This window comes from Dromiciops gliroides, chromosome 3, assembly GCF_019393635.1.
Source record: "Dromiciops gliroides isolate mDroGli1 chromosome 3, mDroGli1.pri, whole genome shotgun sequence".
In the NCBI taxonomy this organism is placed as follows: domain Eukaryota; kingdom Metazoa; phylum Chordata; class Mammalia; order Microbiotheria; family Microbiotheriidae; genus Dromiciops; species Dromiciops gliroides.
Genome location: NC_057863.1, coordinates 650,296,531 through 650,315,452, shown reverse-complemented (window position 1 = coordinate 650,315,452; position 18,922 = coordinate 650,296,531). Strand labels below are relative to the sequence as shown.

At 54.7% G+C, this 18,922-nt stretch overlaps 2 protein-coding genes across 5 annotated transcripts; both read left to right on the top strand.

Annotated features, from left to right (window-relative positions):
- The first annotated feature begins 1,197 nt into the window (after nucleotides 1-1,197).
- On the top strand, nucleotides 1,198-9,560 carry PHLDB3 (pleckstrin homology like domain family B member 3). Of its 4 annotated transcripts, none has more exons than XM_043999223.1 (16): nucleotides 1,198-1,289; nucleotides 2,280-2,517; nucleotides 3,011-3,166; nucleotides 3,381-3,518; nucleotides 4,415-4,543; nucleotides 4,648-4,806; nucleotides 5,132-5,242; nucleotides 5,502-5,591; nucleotides 5,678-5,788; nucleotides 5,922-6,021; nucleotides 6,136-6,226; nucleotides 6,322-6,409; nucleotides 6,629-6,679; nucleotides 7,111-7,336; nucleotides 7,715-7,800; nucleotides 8,688-9,560. In XM_043999223.1, the coding sequence occupies exons 2-16, from the start codon at nucleotides 2,326-2,328 to the stop codon at nucleotides 8,820-8,822; spliced, it is 1,863 nt and encodes a 620-aa protein (XP_043855158.1). In that variant the 5' UTR covers nucleotides 1,198-1,289; nucleotides 2,280-2,325; the 3' UTR covers nucleotides 8,823-9,560. The 4 variants fall into 4 exon arrangements, with proteins under 4 accessions (XP_043855158.1, XP_043855159.1, XP_043855157.1 ...); XM_043999224.1 differs by having other exon boundaries at nucleotides 1,201-1,289; nucleotides 2,283-2,517; XM_043999222.1 differs by lacking the exon at nucleotides 1,198-1,289 and adding an exon at nucleotides 1,448-1,745.
- A 2,868-nt stretch (nucleotides 9,561-12,428) lies between these two features.
- On the top strand, nucleotides 12,429-18,671 carry LYPD3 (LY6/PLAUR domain containing 3). The gene is made up of 5 exons (XM_043996063.1): nucleotides 12,429-12,583; nucleotides 13,283-13,414; nucleotides 14,358-14,528; nucleotides 17,277-17,438; nucleotides 18,008-18,671. The coding sequence occupies exons 1-5, from the start codon at nucleotides 12,511-12,513 to the stop codon at nucleotides 18,505-18,507; spliced, it is 1,038 nt and encodes a 345-aa protein (XP_043851998.1). The 5' UTR covers nucleotides 12,429-12,510; the 3' UTR covers nucleotides 18,508-18,671.
- The last annotated feature ends 251 nt before the right edge of the window (nucleotides 18,672-18,922 follow it).

Here is an 18,922-nt window from a genome sequence, read left to right as displayed (position 1 = left end):
CTGTGCTGTGGGGCAGCTAGGTGGCACAGTGGATAGAGAGCCTGCACTGGATTGAGGAGGACCTGAATTCAAATCCAGAGGCCAGGGCTCTGGGAACAGGGAGAGGCCTGCGGAGGACCTGAATTCAAATCCAGCCTCAGACACTTCACACTTACTAGCTGTGTGACCCTGGGCAATCACTTATCACCAATTACCTCGATAAATAAATAAATAAATAAATAAATAAATAAATAAATAAATAAATAAATAAATAGATAAATAAATAAATAAATAGATAAATAGATAAATAGATAAATAGATAAATAGATAGATAGATAGATAGATAGATAGATAAATAAACAAATTAATTAATTAATTAATTTAAAAAAATGTGGTTCACAGAATTAAAAAAAAAAAGTCTGTGCTGCCTGGCCAAAGGCCGAAGAGAAGGCTTGTCTTGGTGTCGATCACCACTAGAGGGTGTATGTTGACAGGGTGTGAGGGACTGACCCCTGGGGCTTTGGATTCAATGACTACTCTTTAGGGTAGGCAGGGCCGTCCAGGAGGCTCTCCCTCGGGGAGCCCAACAGGCCCATTCGGGTGATGTTTGGGGAGGAGGGAGGTGGAAATTTTTATTTAAACTTCCTGTTTTTGCCCAGAGAGGAAGGGTCTGGCCCGGTGACCTTGAGCTCCTCCCTCCAGTGACCCCCCCCTCCCAATGTGGCACAGGGACGGAGCAGGTCCTCCCCATGACTCACTGTGGGGTGGCCCCCTCCCCAGGCCCCCTAACCGGTCCCAGCCCTTCCAAAGGGGTCATTAGAGGGGAACAACCCCACCCCTCCGCCTGCAGGCCCTGTCCCACGGGACGAGAAGTTAGGGGCTGGGACACAAGAAACTTGGTTTTGGAAGAGGGAAAATTGGGTGCTTCTGTCCTTGAGAGTTTGGGGGCTGGTAAATCATGCACTGGGCTGGGGGGCAGGGGAGGGAGGGACATCTGGGGCCCTGAAGAGAGTCCAGACTGGATGCCTGGGTCTTCTGGGTGGGGCCTGAAATGTTTGCCCCTCTCCCCATGGGGAGGGGGACCAGGACGCCTGTTTCCCAGGGTGTGGGCACTGGAAGGGCCAGATACCTGGTTCCTGCCGAGCTGCCAGACCTGTTCTTTCTCCTCTTTTTCTCCTCCCACTTCCCCCCTCCCCCCGCATCCGGGCTCCTGCAGGGGGGCGGCCCCTCCCTTCTCCCCCGCCACCTGTCCCGTGGGCAGAGGCCAGGGCTCTGGGAACAGGGAGAGGCCTGCGGAGGAGACAGAGCAGGTGAGGGGGCTGGACACCTGGGGCTCTGAGGGTGCTGGGGCTAGGGATTGGAACACCTAGGTTCCGGAGGAACGCCTGGGTCCCTCGAGGGGCATGGGGGGGGGGGTTAGGGCACCTGGGTCCCTGAAGAAGTGCGTGTTTATGTTTGTGTGTGTCTGTGTTAACCAGAATGCCAGGGCTCCCCAGTGCGGAAGAGAGGGAAGCCCCTGTCCCGGGGACCTAGAGCGCCGGGTGGGTAAGGGTCCGGTTTACAGGTGGTCGGACTCGGCTCCTGGGAAGAGGGGGTTTCCCGGGCATTCCTCTAGGCCAAGGGCTGGTAGAGGTAAAGTGAGCGGAGCGAGAAGGATGAAGACAATTTCCAGCAAGGAACTTGGGACCCCAAGATCCGCGATCTGAGCCCCCGGAACGCCCCCTGCCCCAACCCTGCCGGGCCTCAGCCCCTCATTAGCCCATCAGGTCTCTCCTTAGGAGCCTTCCCCAAGCCTCAGGTCCCGCCCCTAGCTCATCTTAGAGCCCGCCTCCAGAACTCTGGCTTGGTTCCTGAGCACGTTCGGTCCCACCCCCTGAGCCCCCTGCCCAATCCCGGAGCCCCTCCGATCTGACCGTCCGAGCCCCCTCCTACGTTGCTGAACGCCCTCTCCCTTCTCGGAGATGCTCAGATCCCACCCCTGCTTAGACCCACACCCAATCATTGAGCCCTCCCAGGTCCATCCGCTGAGCTCCCTTGCTCTTTACGGGGTACCATAGGCCATACCCCCTGAACCCCCTTGTCCTCGGGGGCTCGCTCCCTGAGCCCCTCCGGTCCCGCCCTTTGAGCCCTCTCTTCCTTTTGGGGGTTCCATAGGTCCCATCCTTTGAGCCCCTTATCCAATCCCTGAGCCCCCTTGCTCCTCCAGCTCAGAGCCCCCACACTCTGGTCCCAAGCCCCTCAGGCCCCGCCCCCAGAGCCGCCGTAGATTGGAGCCCTGCCCTCAGTCCCTTCTCTCCCAGCAGTCCCCCGAGCCTGGACCGGAGGCAGTCCCGGAGGCGGAGAGACATGGGAGTCCCGACTAGCCCGCAGGATGGGAGCCAGGAGGGGTCTGATCACCCTGAGGGCCAATCCGAAGTCGGGGAGACCGGCGAGCAAGGAGTCTCCGAGGCCCCTGGGGAGCCCCGGGCCCCCAGCACAGCCTGCAGGGAAGAAGAGGAGGATGAAGAGGGGAGCGGAACGGAAAGCGGTCGGGACCAGGTGAGAGCCTGAGACCTGGTTGGGGGGTGGGGGGGGGGTGGAGGGCAGAGACACAAAGCCTCGAGACGTTCGGAGAAATACTGAGACAGAATCACACAGGTGGCCAGAGACACTGAAAGTGACAGAGACAGGGAATGAGAGAGACAGAGACCATAAGAAACCCAGAGACACCGAGGTAGAGAGAGACAAGGAAGCCAGACACAGAAGTCCGGAAAAACTGAGAGACACTGAGAGACAATTACAGAGAGCCAGAGACACCGACTGACAGAGATAGAGATAGAGACAGACTGAGAAACCCAAAGACATAAAGACAGAGAAGTTGAGAGACACCGATACAGGACAACCAGAGACAGAAAGACTAGGAGGGCAGCAAGACAGAAAGACCGTGACCTAAACACCGAGATGAACCCAGACAGACCAAAATAGACCAAAAATGACAAAAAGAATGAGACCCAGAGACCAAGCAGTGAGACCACGTGCCTCCCCCCTTCAGGGCGAAGCCCCGCCCCCTGAGACACCCGCGGTAGAGGGGCTGAGAGGGGCAGCCCGGCGGCTGAGGGGGCAGCAACTAGAGGCGCTGACCCGAGTGGCCCTGATGGAGCAGCGGGTAAAGGAGCTGCAGCAACAAAGAAAGGAGCTGAGGATTGAGGTGCGCACCCCAGTGTCCTGCTTCCTTCAGCCCTCTCCCCTCAGTCACCCAGACCCCCAGCTCCCCCAAATCCCTCCACTGGGGACCCCACTTCTCCAACCTCCCAGCTCCCTCCCCATAGTCACCCAGACCCCCTGATCCCCCTCGTCCCCTCCCCTCATGCACCCAGAGATCTAGGCCCTCAACTCCCCCTGTGCCCCCACCCCCACCGCAGATGGAGGTAGAGGTGGCTTTGATTGGAGGGGAACTGGCTGGCGAGCGGGTGACTGTCCAGAGGGAAGAGGAGCAGCTGCGGGAGCTTCAGAGGCAGCAGGAGGCAGCTGAGCAGAAGGCGGGGGAGCAGAGGGAGCAGGTGTGTGGAGGGGGGGCCCATGGTCCTGAGGAGGGGGTGGGTTGAGACTCCCTCAGCCTCTCATCTGGTGTCGACAGAAGGGGGTTGTTCTCCTATTGCGCAGATGAAAAAAGGGAGGCACAGAGCAGGATACGATGCTAAAATCACAGGAAAACCAGGTCTCCTAAAGGTCCCAAGTCCTTACACTTGGACAGTGAGACTACAGGGGCCTAGGTGTAAGCCTAAAGGCAGAGGACCTAGAACTTGAAAGGAGCTTAGAATAGAAAACATGGAATGTCAGACAAGTCCAGGACCCGGGAGACCATCAGACTGAGACCCAAAGAAGCCCCTGCCTTGTGTCACACAGCTAGTAAATGACAGAGCTCAGGCTCCTGACATCAAAACTGTTGTTTTTCCTGCTCGACCATGATGCTAGGGTGATTCTGGAAGACGGTGAAGCCCAGAAAGGCGGTGACTTGTCCAGGGTCACAGAGCACTTAAGGCATTCCTCCCCTAAAGGAAGCATGAAGGAGGGCCCCTTATTACAAGGGGGAACTGAAGCACAGTTGGGGCAGGGACTTGGACAAGGTCACACAGCTAGCCTGGGCCTAGGCCCCGGGTGTCCTGCTTCCTGTTTCAGGCCTCTCTCTTTCCCTCCCTTTCCAAGGGCCTATCAGATTGTGGACAAGCACCTGCCCCTCTCCCAGCCTGTTACCTCATTTGTAAAGTGTGCCGGGTGGGGGTGGAAAAGAGGAAGGAGTGGTAATAGGTGATTTCTAAGGGAAAGGCCCTTCCTGATTGCAATCCTGCCATCTCTTGGCCTTGTGTCATGGCCATGATCTTATCTTCTGGCACATGAGGGATCTGGAGAAGTAAGAAGGGCTTCAGTCTCTACTTCTTGTGGTTTGTCCTGCCAGGAGCAGCAGCGTCTAAGGGAGGCCCGGGCCCGGATGGAGGCCCTTCAGCAGAAGCTAGAGGAGGCTCAGGCCAAACTGGACTCCAAGCCTGAGGGGGACAGGGAGGGACTGTTGAAGGGGGTCCAGGAGGTAAGTGAATGGTGCTTCCCCCCTCAGGACCCAGGCATCCTGGTCCCCCAGCTCCTCTCAGGGGCCCAGGCTCCCCGATCCCCCAGCCCTTCCCTCCTCCCCAGGTATCTGAGCAGCTGGATGCTGCTCATCGGGCCTATGAGGATCTGGAGTTCCAACAGTTAGAGAAGGAGAGTAGTCGTGACGAGGAAGTAGATGGGCCAGGGCACCAGGGGCTGGACCCCAAGATCCGAGAGCTACAGGGGAGCCTGGCCCAGCACAAGGTGAGCCCCCAGAAGAACTCCGCCTCCCTCCCTCACTGTATGTCTTTGTGTCTTGCCTCTCTGGGTGGCTCCTTGAGGGAGCTGGGTAGCCTGGGGGCCATGCACTCCCATCCACCCTAAAGGTCTGCAGGCAGAGGCCAGGGGACCCCTGGCTGGCTAATGAGGCTTCTTTCTCCGGCCTGGGTTCAAATAGATGGCCCCTGAGGTCTCCTCCAGTTCCCCCCTCTGGGACCCTGGGACCCTGTGGCTCCCTGGTCTGAGGCGTGACAGCAGGCAGGGCACCAGGGGCTTTCTGCAACTGTCTGAGCCTTTGGGGTCTTCTCAGCGTCGAATCCGGGTCCTAGAGGAGCAGCTGGGCTCACTCGTGGAACAGATGTTAGCGGAAAAGCATGGCCTGAGTCAGAAGAAGGAAGAGGCGCTGCAGGCCTTGAGCCAGGTGAGCAAGTCTTAAGTCCCATGTGTCCCGCAGGACAGGCTTCAAGGGGCCTCCAGCCCGGAGCCCCAAGCCATCACTCACTGGCTTATGGGATGTGGTCACTCACTTCCTATCTGGCCTCATTGTTCTCTGTTGTAAAATGGGCCTAAGAAACCTGTGAGTGCCATAAGGCAAGGGTTCCTGGGGGGCCCTCAGGCTCCATATGTGTGCCCCCCACCCCCCAGCCCCTGCCAACTTCCTGAACTCTCCCTCCACCCAGGAGCGCAATCGGCTTTTAGAACTCAGCCACCTGCAGGGGACCCAGAGTGGAGACAACAGTTTCTCTGAGCAGAGCCGGGCCCTGACCAAGGTAACAGAAACCCCCCCTCCCCCCCAGGCATGTGAGAATTCCCGAGCCACTCCCTCCCTCGGGCCTGACCCGCATCCTCTGTCCAGCTCCTGTTCACCCACAAGACAGATCGGCAGCTCCTGGTACTACAGGATTCCTCGGCCCCAGCATCAAGCACCAGCTCCTCCTGCCTCTTCTCCGTGCACAGCTCCCTCCAGGTGGGGCCTGGGCTTAGGGAGAACTGGGAAGGCCAGCAAGGCTGGCAGGGTGTGGGGAGCAGACCCAGGCTGATGGCCCCTTACTTGTGCTTCCCTCTCTTCTCCCCACATCTCCTCCCATCTTCCCCTCCAGGGCTCCTTCGGGCTCCAGAGAACAGGGAGTTTGCCTCGGAGAAAAGGAGACCGGCCCCGACAGAGGGGGTCTGCTAGACCCCTGTCCCTGCACTGCAGCCGTGAGTGTCTTGTCCCCCATTAGAGAGGATTATGGGAGTGAGGATGGAGATGGGGCTTGGGTGGGATGAAGGCAGGAGTACGAGAATTCCCTGAGCCCCTTCCCTTCCTTTTAGGGCCCCTGGAGGCCTCTGCCCTGCCACCCCCACCAGGGGACCCCCAGAGACACCCCCTGTACCAGCTGCTGAACTGTAGCCCTGGAACCAGGTGAGGAGGAGAAGGAGGAGGAAATAGGAGTGGGATGGAGGAGGGAGGGCCCCAGGGCACACGGGTGGCACTCCTGGGACTTTCTTGTCCTGCAGCTGTGGAGTCCCCCATCCTGATATCCTTCGAATGGAGAAGCTGCTTCAGCAGGCCATGGCAGAACGAGAGCGACTGCTGCAGGCTCGGGTGAGCGCCCCAGACTGGAGGGGTCCTCACCTGCCCGATTCCCTGGGGACCCTGCTCTTCCCATCTCCCAGGCACCTTGCCATCTGCATCCACCAGCCCCCAACTCCTTAGACACCTGAATGTACGATCCCATCCCTGCATGGCTGGGTCAGGCTCGGGATCCCAGGTTTGGGGGCCTTTGGTCCCCACTGATTCTCCTTCCTACTGTGACCCCCACAGGAGGGGATGAAGAGGAGCAAGGAGGAGGCCCGGTCGATTCCAGCCATCATGGTCAGTGATGCCCCAGCCCTTGATTTTCCATCCTCTCATGCAACCAGGTCCTTCCTGACCCCCATGGCTCTCAGTGCACTCCCGAACACATCAGTCTTCATCTCCATCACATCTGCTCCCTCCCCCTCCCCCTCCCCCCTCTGGCCCTCGGTTTCTGTAAAATGCCTCTTTGGATGAGACCTCCCAATGTTTAATCCCATGAAATGGTGGTGGCTCCACCTTTTCAGAAAGCATTTCCTCTCCTGTCAAGTAAAGACAGCCCCTGCCCTACCTGCCCTACCTGCCACACAGGCTTGGTGGCACACATTTCTAACAAACTCCAAGGGAGCCACTGGTAGAACCCAGCCCACCCCGGCTGGACTAGCTCCTTGCTTCCACTCCTCATTGCTTTGGGAGCTATTTAGACCTTGACTGTGTCTCCCCTCATTCAGTCCCCGCCTCCGCCGCCACCGCCACCCCGTCCACCAGGACCCCGGGTTCTGGACTTGCACCAGCACCTAGAACGCTGGGGCCACAGCCCAGAAAGCTGTCCTCATGTGCGGGTGACCAGCGGCTGCTGCCGGGGGCCGCTGGTGAAGGTGGGGGGTCGGATCAAGACCTGGAAGAAGCGGTGGTTCTGCTTCGACCGTCATGCCCGCCGGCTCGCCTACTACGCTGGTGAGGGGTGACCCTCCTTCCCCACTGCCAACCTCACCTTTCCTCGTTTAAATAGGAGGCTAGGGGAACCCTCTCAAAGCCTAAATTGTGGGTTCTAAATCCTGGCTTGGCCTCAGTTTCCTCCTCTATGAAATATTCTCCAAAGTCCCTGCGCCTCTAAATTCCAGGCTTTGATGACCTCACTGTTGTAATCTTAAGGACCTTTGACCTCAGGCTCCAGTTTGGACCCTGACCTCAACCTCTGCTATTGAACCCATTCCCCACCCACCGTCCTGACTGCTGGAGTGACCCATTGTAAACTCAACCTGCATGCCTTCCTGCCTTCCCTCCCGCATGACACCCCAAAACAAACGCTTCCCTGTTCTCTCCATATTTCAGACAAGGAGGAGACCAAACTGAAGGGAGTGATCTACTTCCAAGCCATAGAAGAGGTATATTATGACCACCTGCGGTGTGCCTTCAAGGTGAGCTTCCTTTCCCCCATAGTAACTCATTCTTTTTGTGTGTATGTCGCTCATTCTTCCTTTTTTTTTTTTTTTTTTTTTTGGTGAGGCAATTGGGGTTAAGTGACTTGCCCAGAGTCACACAGCTAGTAAGTGTCAAGTGTCTGAGGCTGGATTTGAACTCAGGTACTCCTGACTCCAGGGCTGGTGCCCTATCCACTTCGACACCTAGCTGCCCCTATTCTTTTTTTTTTTTTTTAGTGAGGCAATTGGGGTTAAGTGACTTGCCCAGGGTCATACAGCTAGTAAGTGTCAAGTGTCTGAGGCCAGATTTGAACTCAGGTACTCCTGACTCCAGGGCCGGTGTTCTATCCACTTCGCCACCTAGCTGCTCTGCCCCTATTCTTAAAAAAAAAAAAGAGAGAGAAAAAAACCACGTGGGCTCCCCCCTCCCCCAGCCCTCTTGCCCCGAGTGACAGCTGAGAGCCTTAAAGGGCTGAACCTTTAGACTTGTTTCCCCCACCTGAAGATGGGAATAGATGTCCCTCCCATTTCTGACATTCTCTCCCCTAGTAGTTCTTTCTTCCAGTCCTGATGTTGGGACTCGGCTCATTCTTAGCCCTGGATTTTGAATTAAAGATCCCGGGTGTGAGGACTGTTTCCGCCCCTGAGTAGTTCTCTAGCCTTGAGCACGTCATTGCTTCTTTCTGGGCCTCAGCATCCCCAGAGTGTTGGACTAGGTCTCTCAATGCCTGACTTTGTGAGGAGGCCTACTTCATAAAATACACACCCTAAACCACCCTTGGTGGTGGTGGTGGGGAGGGAATCATCTCAGGTCCCTTCGGAGTGTAGGCAGGGGCTGGGGCCCGAGAGGAGGGACACCCAATTCACACCCCTTCATCCTTCAGAGCCCTCGCCCCCGCCTGACATTCTGCGTCAAGACTTACGAGCGGCTCTTCTATATGGTGGCCCCCAGCCCAGAGGCCATGCGCATCTGGATGGACGTCATCGTGACAGCGGCGGATGAGAACCACGCCCCCTGATCCAGGCCTGCTCAACTGTCCCGAAAGTCCCACCTCGTCTGAACTTGCCCCAACCGCACCTCCTCTACTGCCGAGTAGTGACAAAGCCCAGGCCTTCCTGGCCTTTCTGGGCCTCACTTTCCCCATCTGTAAAATGAAGTTAGACGAGCTAACCTCTGAGGTCCCTTCCAGCTCGATCCCAGAAGCTATGAATTTGCCCCCAACGAGGTCCCACCCACTGCTCAAAGTTTAAAGCCCGGGCGTACTAGTCCTCGTAACTTTCTCGGGAAGGCCCCGCCCTCTGCCGAACGTTCGTACCCCCGTGTTCTATAGCTTGTAACTTTCCCCGGGAGGCCCCGCCTTCTGCCGAACGTTCGTACCCTCAGTGTTCTATAGCTTGTAACTTTCCCGGGGAAGCCCCGCCCTCTGCCGAACGTTCGTACTCGCAGTGTTCTACGTAGCTGGTAACTTTCCCCGGGAGGCCCCGCCTTCCGTTCGTACCCTCAGTGTTCTATAGTACCCCTAGCGCTTTCTCCCTCCGAATTCTCTCCCAGGAAGGCCAGTCCCCTGGGAACAGTCGTCTTCGCCCTGGGGGCTACCCCTGCTCGGCCGGTCCGAGTTAGGCTTCCCAAGTGCCCGGGTTGAGGAGGCTGACGGCTTCACCCCGCGGACTCTCCGGTCATTGGGGCGCGCGGGGGCGGGGGAGGAAGGTTTATTTATTGACGCGCCTGTGAGGTTAAATTAAACACTGAGGAAAAACAATCGTGGCTCTTGTTGTTTGCACGCAACCCTGGTGTCGTGCTCCTCCAATCCTCCACTTCTCAGGACACCCCCTTTTGTCTCTGGTCTCAGGGACCTAGAAGTATTGAGCCCCCATCCCAGGGCTCCTCATCCCCCAGCCCCCATTTTCATTCGGGACCAGATTAAGATCTTTAGAGGTCCCCAGTCTTTGCCCTTTTTTTCACGTTTGGAGGAAACTGTGTCCCAGCTCTCCCAGTTTTTTTTTTTTTAAGGGACTCCGGGAAATGACACGCAGATAACACCCTGTGGGCTTGAGGAGGGGGCTGGGGCTCAGAAGCGAGTGTGAGTCAGGAAGCCTCAGGTCCCCCTCCTTCTCCCATGACCCGCAGGAAGCCTGAAGCCCCACCCTTAGAAAGGAAGCCTTGATCCTCCCTCCGCATATATTGTGTAGCTGCTCGCTTCTGCCCGCGTGGTCCTTCTCCCCCAGTCTTACCCAGAGCCTCCTCCTTTCACTCGATCCCAAACCAAAACCGGCGATAGAAAGAATTAAGGACGTCAAGAGGAGGGGTTCTGAACGGTTGTACTGGGACAGATCTCTTTGACATCCGGTGAAGCCTTGAGATTCTCAGAATATTGTTTTTTCCCCTCATTTTTTTGTTTTGTTTTGGTTTGGTTTTGGTGAGGCAATTGAGGTTAAGTGACTTGCCCAGGGTCACACAGCTAGTAAGTGTTAAGTGTCTGAGGCCGAATTTGAACTCAGGTCCTCCTGACTCCAGGGCCGGTGCTTTATTCACTGTGCCACCTAGCTGCCCCCAGAATATTGTTTTTAAACGCTGAAGATCACAAGTGTAGGATTACAAAAGAAACCAAGAACACTGAAAGAAGGTTTTATTTTTTCCCCATCCAAATCCATGGACCTTCTGAGATTTATCAGTAGCTTCTAGGTTAAGAACCTCTGGCTTAGAGGGTGTGATGCCAGCGCCCATCTCCACGCCTGTTTTTAATGGTCTCAGGCTTTATTTTTTAACTTAAACAATAAAAAAAGAGATTTCGGGGGCAGCTGGTGGTGCAGTGGATAGAGCATCGGCCCTGGATTCAGGAGGACCTAAGTTCAAATCCAGCCTCAGACGCTTGACATTTACTAGGTGTGTGACCCTGGGCAAGTCACTTAACCCTCATTGCCCGGCAAAAAACAAACAAAACAAAACAAAAATAGAGATTTCCCCATTCGCACAACAGCAAACAAAAGAGGATTTTATGTGAAATCCTCAATCTCTTTTTCATAGTACCTTTGGAAGTCCATAATAAAACTGTCCAACTAGTCTGAGCTTCCTTCTGCACTTTAATTCTCTGCAGTTGGAAAGGTAGGTCTCAGCCATAGGAATCCTGGGATTTTAGACCTGCAAAGCTCCTTAGGACATCAGGCACCGTATCTCAGAACTGAAAGGGACCTTAGAACAGAGAATATGGAAAGTCAGCAGGGGAAGAGTCAAAACAGGGAAAGTCAGACCTGGAAACTTGCCTAAATGTCAGCATTTAATAAAGTCGTTAACCGAAATCTCCCAGGAAAAGGACTTGATTAAAGTGACACAAGCTCTTTCTCTCTCTGGGCCTCAGTTTCCAAACCTGTCTAAAATGATGCAGTCGGACTAGACGGGGTCTCAGTCCGTGTCTCAGCAGAGTTGGGGTTAGGGAGTCACCTGAGGGGTCCTGCAGGCCCAGACAGAAGCCACCCCTCACCAGCCCTGCTCCCCAGATGCCTGTCTCTCCGGTCCAGCCAGTTTGGGGAGGGAGCTCTGGTTTGGGGCCCGCCCTCGAAACTCCAGCTCCCACGCTCCCCCTCCTGCTTCCTGGGCCCCTAAAGCTTAGAACAGGGGAGCTGGTGGCACAGTGGATAAAGCACCGGCCCTGGATTCAGGAGTGCCTGAGTTCAAATCCGGCCTCAGACACTTAACACTTACTAGCTGTGTGACCCTGGGCAAGTCACTTAACCCCAATTGCCTCACACAAAAAAAAAAAAGAACAGGGGAGCTGGGGGAGATACAGACTGGGGCCCAGGGACAACTCCCTCCCACTTTAGATTCAGGCTCCTGGGATGCTGGGGTAGCAATGGGTTCCTCATTCTCTGATCTCTGGCCTGTGAAGGCCTCCTCTCCTACAGCTTCCTGGCACTGTTTGGGAAGACAGCCATGATGTGTTCATGGGTTGGATAATTAAGAGCCTGGAGTTCTAGCCCTGGCCAGCCCCCATAATAAGTTCATGATGGGCCCCTGGGCAAGTGGTTTGGCTGTTCTAGACCCAGGGATCCCTGTCTAGAAAATACAGGTAGAGATGTAGAACCCTTGACTCAGGAAGTCTCCCATGGCCTCTGGAGAATCCTAACTGGTGTTTATGTAACACTTTAAGGTCTGCAAAATGCTTTTACATCTATTGTCTCATTTAATCCTCACGATGACGACTCTATGAGGCGGGAGCTGTTATTATCCCCACTTTACAGATAGGGAAACTGAGACTGAGGGAAATGCTCAGCCATATCACTTTAGCCTCTCTGGGCTTCATCTGTCAAATGAGGGGCTTGGACCACTAGATAGATGTCTCTTGCAGAGCTCTGGAACGATACTCGATGGAATAGCGGTGGGCTTGGTCCCTTCTTTGGCTCCTGCCCCCTCTACCGCACCCAGTCACTTCCCAGACCCAGCTGCCCAAGGGCAGGGCTCCTGTTGTTTGGGCCAGGATTCTCCCATCCTTCTCAGATGCAGTCAGAGGCCGGACCTTGTCTCTTGCTGGGATGTGATGCAAGGAAAAGGGAGGACCCGCCCCAGAGCTGGGCTGGGTTGGGCTGGGCTGGGGGAGGAGAGAGTGAAGGCCTGGGGGCAGTTACTCATCTTGGGGCTCAGGTAAGAGGGCCCAGCCAGGGTGCAGAGCTGACACACCCTGGGGGACTCGGAAGAAGCAGGACCGAGAGGCCATGGAGACAAAGAGGAGATGCAGCCCGGGGTTCCTCACAGCAACCGTCCTGCTCTTGTCCTTGCTTGGGCCAGGTGAGCTATTGTTGCTTTCAGGAAGGAGGGATGAGGGGACTGAGGGGGAGGGAGGTGCTTCCCGCAGCCCAGGCAGAGTCTGGGGCTGAGCCCAGAAAGGTCTGTCCGGCATTGGGAAAGGGCAACAGGGGAGAAGATTCTTGCTCCCAGGTAAAGGGGAGTCACAGGGAAGGAAGTTTTCCCACCCCAGGGAGAGGGGGTTGTGGGCAAGGAGGCCTTGGCACTAGAAGAAAGGATTAGCTATAGGGGATCAGGCTCTCCAGCCCTAGGGAGATCGGAGCTTCCCATTCTGAAAGGACACTCTGGGCAGGTAGGGCTGCGTGGCTCACCCCCCCCTCCCCGCCCCCCATCCAGCTCACCCAGCTGGAAAACACAGGGACACAGAGGAGATTTTTCTAGGCCAGGGAGAGGGGCTTTAAAGGCCATAACTCAGTTGAAAAGGCTGCCGAGAAGGTCCTCACATCCCCAAGAAGACTTCAGGGCCAACAGAAGGAGAAGGGAGATGGGGAGAAGGCCCACTGAAAGGGGTGGCAGGGAAAGGTCTTTCATCTGGAGAACAAAGAGGGGAGGTCATAGGGAAGAAGTTCCAGGCTCTGGGTCTCTTAGCTTGGGGAGAGGGGCTCGCAGGGACAAGAATGAGGACAAGAGCACTTCAGGGAGGGGCAGGAGGTTCTTACAGTGGGTTTGCCCCCTTCCCAGGTGCCTTAGCTCTTAAATGCTACAGCTGCATTCAGAAGGCCGATGAAGGATGCTCCCCAGAGAAGATGAAGGTGGTGACGTGCCCTGCAGACCTAGGAGTCTGCACGGAGACTGTGGGAGCTGTGGAGACCAGTAAGTAAGGCTCCCCTGGAGCGAGGGGTTGGCAGATGGAGGATGGCTGGGACCCGACAGCATAGAATGAGTCCTCTGGGCAAATCTGGCCTCCACCCAAGCCCCTGTCCTGGCCCATTTTCTTCACTGGGCCTGACTTGGGGTCTCCTTGGCAATGGAGAGGTCCAGGGGCCTGGGGGTCATAAATCTAAGATTTGGAGATGGCTAGAACTCCCAGGAAGTTGGGAGGAAGGGGTTTCTGAGTCACCCCTCCCCTTTCCTATTACACTCAGCTACTTTCACTGGGGAAAACAAAGCTTCCAGATGGTCCTGGCTCACCCAGGTTTGGGCTGAAACCCCATTCCCCTGAAGTTATAGCACATGAAATCCTGCCCCCCCCATCCTAGACCTCTGGGCATCTAGCCTGAGACTTCAATGGGCCATACTCCAAAACTCTGCTCCCACCTGACTCAGAGACCCCAAACCCTACCCTGTCTGACCGCTCCCCTCTCAGAGTCCTCCCTTCTGGGTCCTCCCTTTGAACTTCCCTCTTCAGCTCTGCATTTTTAGCCCTCCCCATTATGAGCTCTTCCTCTTTAAGATTTCTCCCCTCTCAAACCTCTCCCTGAGTCCTCCCCACAAGCTTCCCCCTCAGAGTCTTCCCCCTCTGAATCTTTCCCCTTGGGTCCTTTCTCTCTGGATCCTCCCCCTCTGAGTCCTCCCTCTCTGGATCCTCCCCCTCTGAGTCCTCCCTCTCTCAGTCCTCCCTCTCTGGATCCTCCCCCTCTGAATCCTCCCTCTCTGGATCCTCCCCCTCTGAGTCCTCCCTCTCTTGATCCTCCCCCTCTGAGTCCTCCCTCTCTGGATCCTCCCCCTCTGCCCTTCTGAGTCCTCCTCCTTAAACCCTCCCTGTTCTGACCCTTCCCTTCTCATTCCCACCCTGTGGCCTGGTTCTTCCCTCCAGTTCATGGGCAGTTCTCACTGGCCATCCGAGGCTGCGGATCAGGCCTAGCAGGGAAGAATGACCGAGGACTGGACCTGCATGGGGTCCTGGCCTTCCTCCAGCTGCAGCAGTGCGATAAGGACCTGTGTAATGCCCAGCTCAACCTTACCTCACACCCCTTGAACCCCAGTGGTAAGCCAAGAGGGGCCCCGGGACTCCAAGGAGGGGATGCGGGAACCCCATTCTCTAGATTTGGAACCAGCAGATCTGGGTTTGCATTTCAACTCTGCTGCTCACAAGCTATATGACCTTGGGCAAGTCATTTCCCTAAAGTCCGGGTTCTGGTTTCCCCTTCTGTGAAATAAAGAGATTGGAGTAGGTGATCTTTAGAACTCAGTCCAACTCTAAACCCTACCCTTCGGGTCTAAGGGAAGAGGCTGGGGACTGAGCAGAAGACTGGGTAGGGAGGTGAAAGGTGAGGCAGGACTGGAAAAGGGCAGGAGGATAGAGTCTACATATTAGCCTGCAGTGATGTGGCCTTTGATTCCTGACAACAGTCCAGACGGTATCGTTGAAAGGAAGGCTAGTGACTGTTTAGAAAGGGAAACAGCGACCCCAAAGACCCAGTAGGGCTTCCTCAGGAGCTGGGCTAGACTCTGTCCCATTTTTGACAGGTTTGCTAGACTGGCAGGCAGATCAAGGGACTGCAGCTGGTAGAGCCGACAGGAATTTTTGCCAAGTGTGTGACAAAGGATCTCATTTGACTTTTTTTCCCCCCATGACAAGATGGCAAGACCCACCCAGGCCAGGCAATAACATAGCTTGGTGGATGCAGATTTGGCAGCATAGCTACATTCAAAGAGTTTCCATCAGTGGTTGGTCTCTAGTGGAGGACCCCAGGGATCTGTGCTTGGACCTGTGCTATTAAATAGTACAGATCAATGCTTTTAGGCATGGATAGTATGCTCCTCAGATTTACACATGACACAAAGCTGGGAGACGATTCCAAGATCCTGGATGACAATGTCTGCATTCCAAAAGACAGTGGCATGGGGGCAGCTAGGTGGCGCAGCAGATAAAGCACTGGCCCTGGATTCAGGAGGACCTGAGTTCAAATCCGGCCTCAGACACTTGACACTTACTAGCTGTGTGACCCTGGGCAAGTCATTTAACCCTCATTGCCCCACCAAGAAAAAAAAAAGAGAGAGATAAGGAAAAGACTGGGGCATAATAAAACATTGGGCCAGCTCGAATAAAATGACATTTTTAAAGACCCTACTGGTATAGGGGAGCTCCTACTGAGGACCTTCCTTCTTCAGTGCAGAACTGTTCCCTCTCTGTAAGAACTTAGAATGTTGTATAGAGTGCTCAGGAGTGGAGTAAATTAGCCAGGGTCACACATCCAGGGAGTGTCACAGGCAGGCTTTGAACCCCAGTCTTCTTGATGCTAAGGGCTGTGCTCTATCTATTAGGCCAATCTGCCTCCCCCAAGACAGAATTTTTTCAGTCCATCCAACTCTTTGTGACCCCATTTGGTGCTTTCCTGGCAGAGATACTGGAGTGGTTTGACATTTCTTTCTCCAGCTCTTTTTACAGATGAAGAAACTGAGGCAAACAGAGTTGAGTGAAGTGATCAGGGTCACAAGCTAGGAAGTGTCTGAGGTCACATTTGAACTCACAAAGATGAGTCTTCCTGACTCCAGACCCAATACTCTATCCACTCTGACCCCTAGCCGCCCAAAGATGATTGACTAAGACTAAATATAAACTTCTCTACACTTCAACAGAAAGGAAAAAAAAATTCTAAAGTACAGCAGAGGAGGGGTGGGGGAGGGTGGATTGCAGCATGGCTAGGCAGTTCATCTGGAAAAGATCTGGGAAGTTTAATGGACTACAAGCTCAATAGAAGTCAACAGGGTCAAGGAATCAGAAAGCTAATTTAATCTTAGGTTGTATTAAGAAAGACAACGTCTGGGCAGCTAGGTGTCAAAGTGGATAAAGCATTGGCCCTGGATTCAGGAGGACCAGAGTTCAAATATGACCTTGACACTTACTAACTGTGTGACCCTGGGCAAGTCACTTAACCCTCATTGCCCCACCCAAAAAAAAAAAAAAGACAATGTCCAATATCTAGGAAGGGGCTAGTCTTTGCGTCCTCTGCCTTGGTTAGACCCCATCAGGAGCATTGAGTTCAATTCTGGGTATTTCATTTTTCCAAGGTCAGTAAGAAGTTGGGGGGCAGTCCAGATGAAGGTGATAAGGTAGGTGAAGGAACCATGAGAGCCTGTGAGCATCAGTTGAAGAAATGGGTTGGGGGTTGTCTCCTCAGGAGAAGAAAAGGCTTAGCAGGGGACATGATACTTTAAAAAAATATTTGGAAGATGTTTGACATGATTGTACATATATAACCTATACCAAATTGCTTACTGTGTTAGGGAGGAGGGAGGGGAAGGAGGGAGGGAGAAAATTTTGGAACTCAAAATCTTATAAAAAAGGAATGTTACAATTGTCTTTACACATAGAAAAAATAAAATACTATTTGAAATCTTTGGAAGAGGCATTTGACGGAGTCCACTTGGGTCTAAGTTAGAAGTAGGAACAGCTCTAGGATACAGGTTGGAGAGGGATAGAATTCAGGTCAGTGAAGAGAAAAATGTCCAGTAATTAGACAAGTTTCAAAGTCAGTCTGCCTTGAAATAGGGTAGATTTCCCCCCTTGGAGATCTTCAAGCAAAGGCTGCATGACCAAGTGTCTGTGTGTCTGTCTATTGTATGTGAATGGGTTGGGGTCCACTCTTCCAGGGGAGTAGCAGGACTGAAGGCTGGGCCAGAGATTTAGAACAGAAGGGTGGGAAGGGGACAAAGCCTTAATGAAGTCTATGGAATCAGGGACTGGGAATCTCACTGATGGCTCCTCTCTCTCCACCCATCATCAACACAGGGAATGAGAGTGCCCACGAGCCCAATGGCGTCCAGTGCTACAGCTGTGTGGGGCTGAGCCGAGAGGCCTGCACAGGCAAGAAGCCCCCCCTGGCCCAGTGCTACAATGCAGGTGACCGGGTACACAAGGGTTGCTTCGATGGAAATGTCACTCTGAGCGCAGGTGAGTGAAAGATGCTCTGCACAGGGTCTTGGGGCATCCCTCCTCAGAGAGCCTTATTGGAAGTCGTCCCCTCCCATGGCTGAGGGTACCACCCCCCACCTGCGTGCTGGGCATTCAAGGTCCAAAGGCAAACAATGAAGCAGTTCCTCACATTCTACTGAACAATAGCAGCAGGGCACTATACTTTATCATGTTCTACCCAGTACGCTGGCATCTTTTCTTTCTTTTCTTTCCTTCTTTCTTTCTTTGAGGCAATTGGGGTTAAGTGACTTGCCCAGGGTCAAACAGCTAGTAAGTGTTAAGTGTCTGAGGCCGCATTTGAACTCATGTCCTCCTGACTCCAGGGCCACCTTGCTGCCCCACGCTGGTATCTTTTCAATGATACCATTTTACAAATTTGGGGACTGAGGGCCTGGGAGGGATAGGGATTCACCCACACCTTCAGTGAATTTGGAAAAGTGCTGAGCCTGGGACCTGGGCTTCCTGAACCCCTCCCTGCCCACCCCCCCTCCCGCTCAGCTTTCCACGCCTCTGGGAGTTCGGAGCTAACCTTCATTGCTTTCCCTTAGCCAATATGACAGTGTCAATGCCCGTCCGGGGTTGCGTGCAGGATGAGGAGTGCACCAGAGACGGGGTGACAGGCCCCGGCTTCTCCCTCAGCGGCTCCTGCTGCAGCGGCTCCCGCTGCAACTCTGACCTCCGGAACAAGACCTACTTTGCCCCCGGGATCCCACCCCTGGTGGTGCTGCCCGTGCCACGGTCCACAGCTACCTCCGGCCCCAACTCGACAGTGACAAAGACCCCGGCATCTACTCCACGCACCTCAGCCTCCTCAAGCCCGACTCCGGCCCCCACCGAGGAGGCCACTTCTCACTCCGAGAAACCTGTGGAGACCCTCAGAGAGGAGGGAGGGGCCAGGGGCGGAGTCATTGGTCATAGCGATCGAAGCAATGTGGGGCAGATCCCCAATAAGGGCGGTTCCCAACAACCGACTAACGGAAGTACCAGGGCCCCGGGCCTCTCACTGGGGTTGCTCTTGGTAGCTATTGCTGCTAGGACCCTCCTGTGATCCCCTCCTCCCTCCTCTCTTTCTCCTCCCCTTGTGGCCCTGGGACACCCTTCCCTGAACCCAAATTCCCTTCTGTGTCCTGGGCTGGGCTGGTCCCACCCCAAGCCAGAGTCTCTCCTTGTTCCACCCCACCAGGCTGAGCAGGTCTCAATCAAGAAAATAAAATGACCTTGTATTTAAGTACTCGCCCATGTTTGTTCCTAGGGCATGGAGAACTTACAGGATCACTATGAGGGAGGGCTCAAAAGTGTAATGTAAAGGGAGAGGGGAGTAGGGAAGTAGCTGCTTTGGGAACTCTCTGGATTGGCTGAAGGATCAAGAAGCAACTTCTCAACCCTTCAGCCTGGTCCTTGTCCCATTTCTTCTTCTGTGGATAGATTCCCAGTTTCTAGGGGGTTCACTGCCTGTCTTCTGG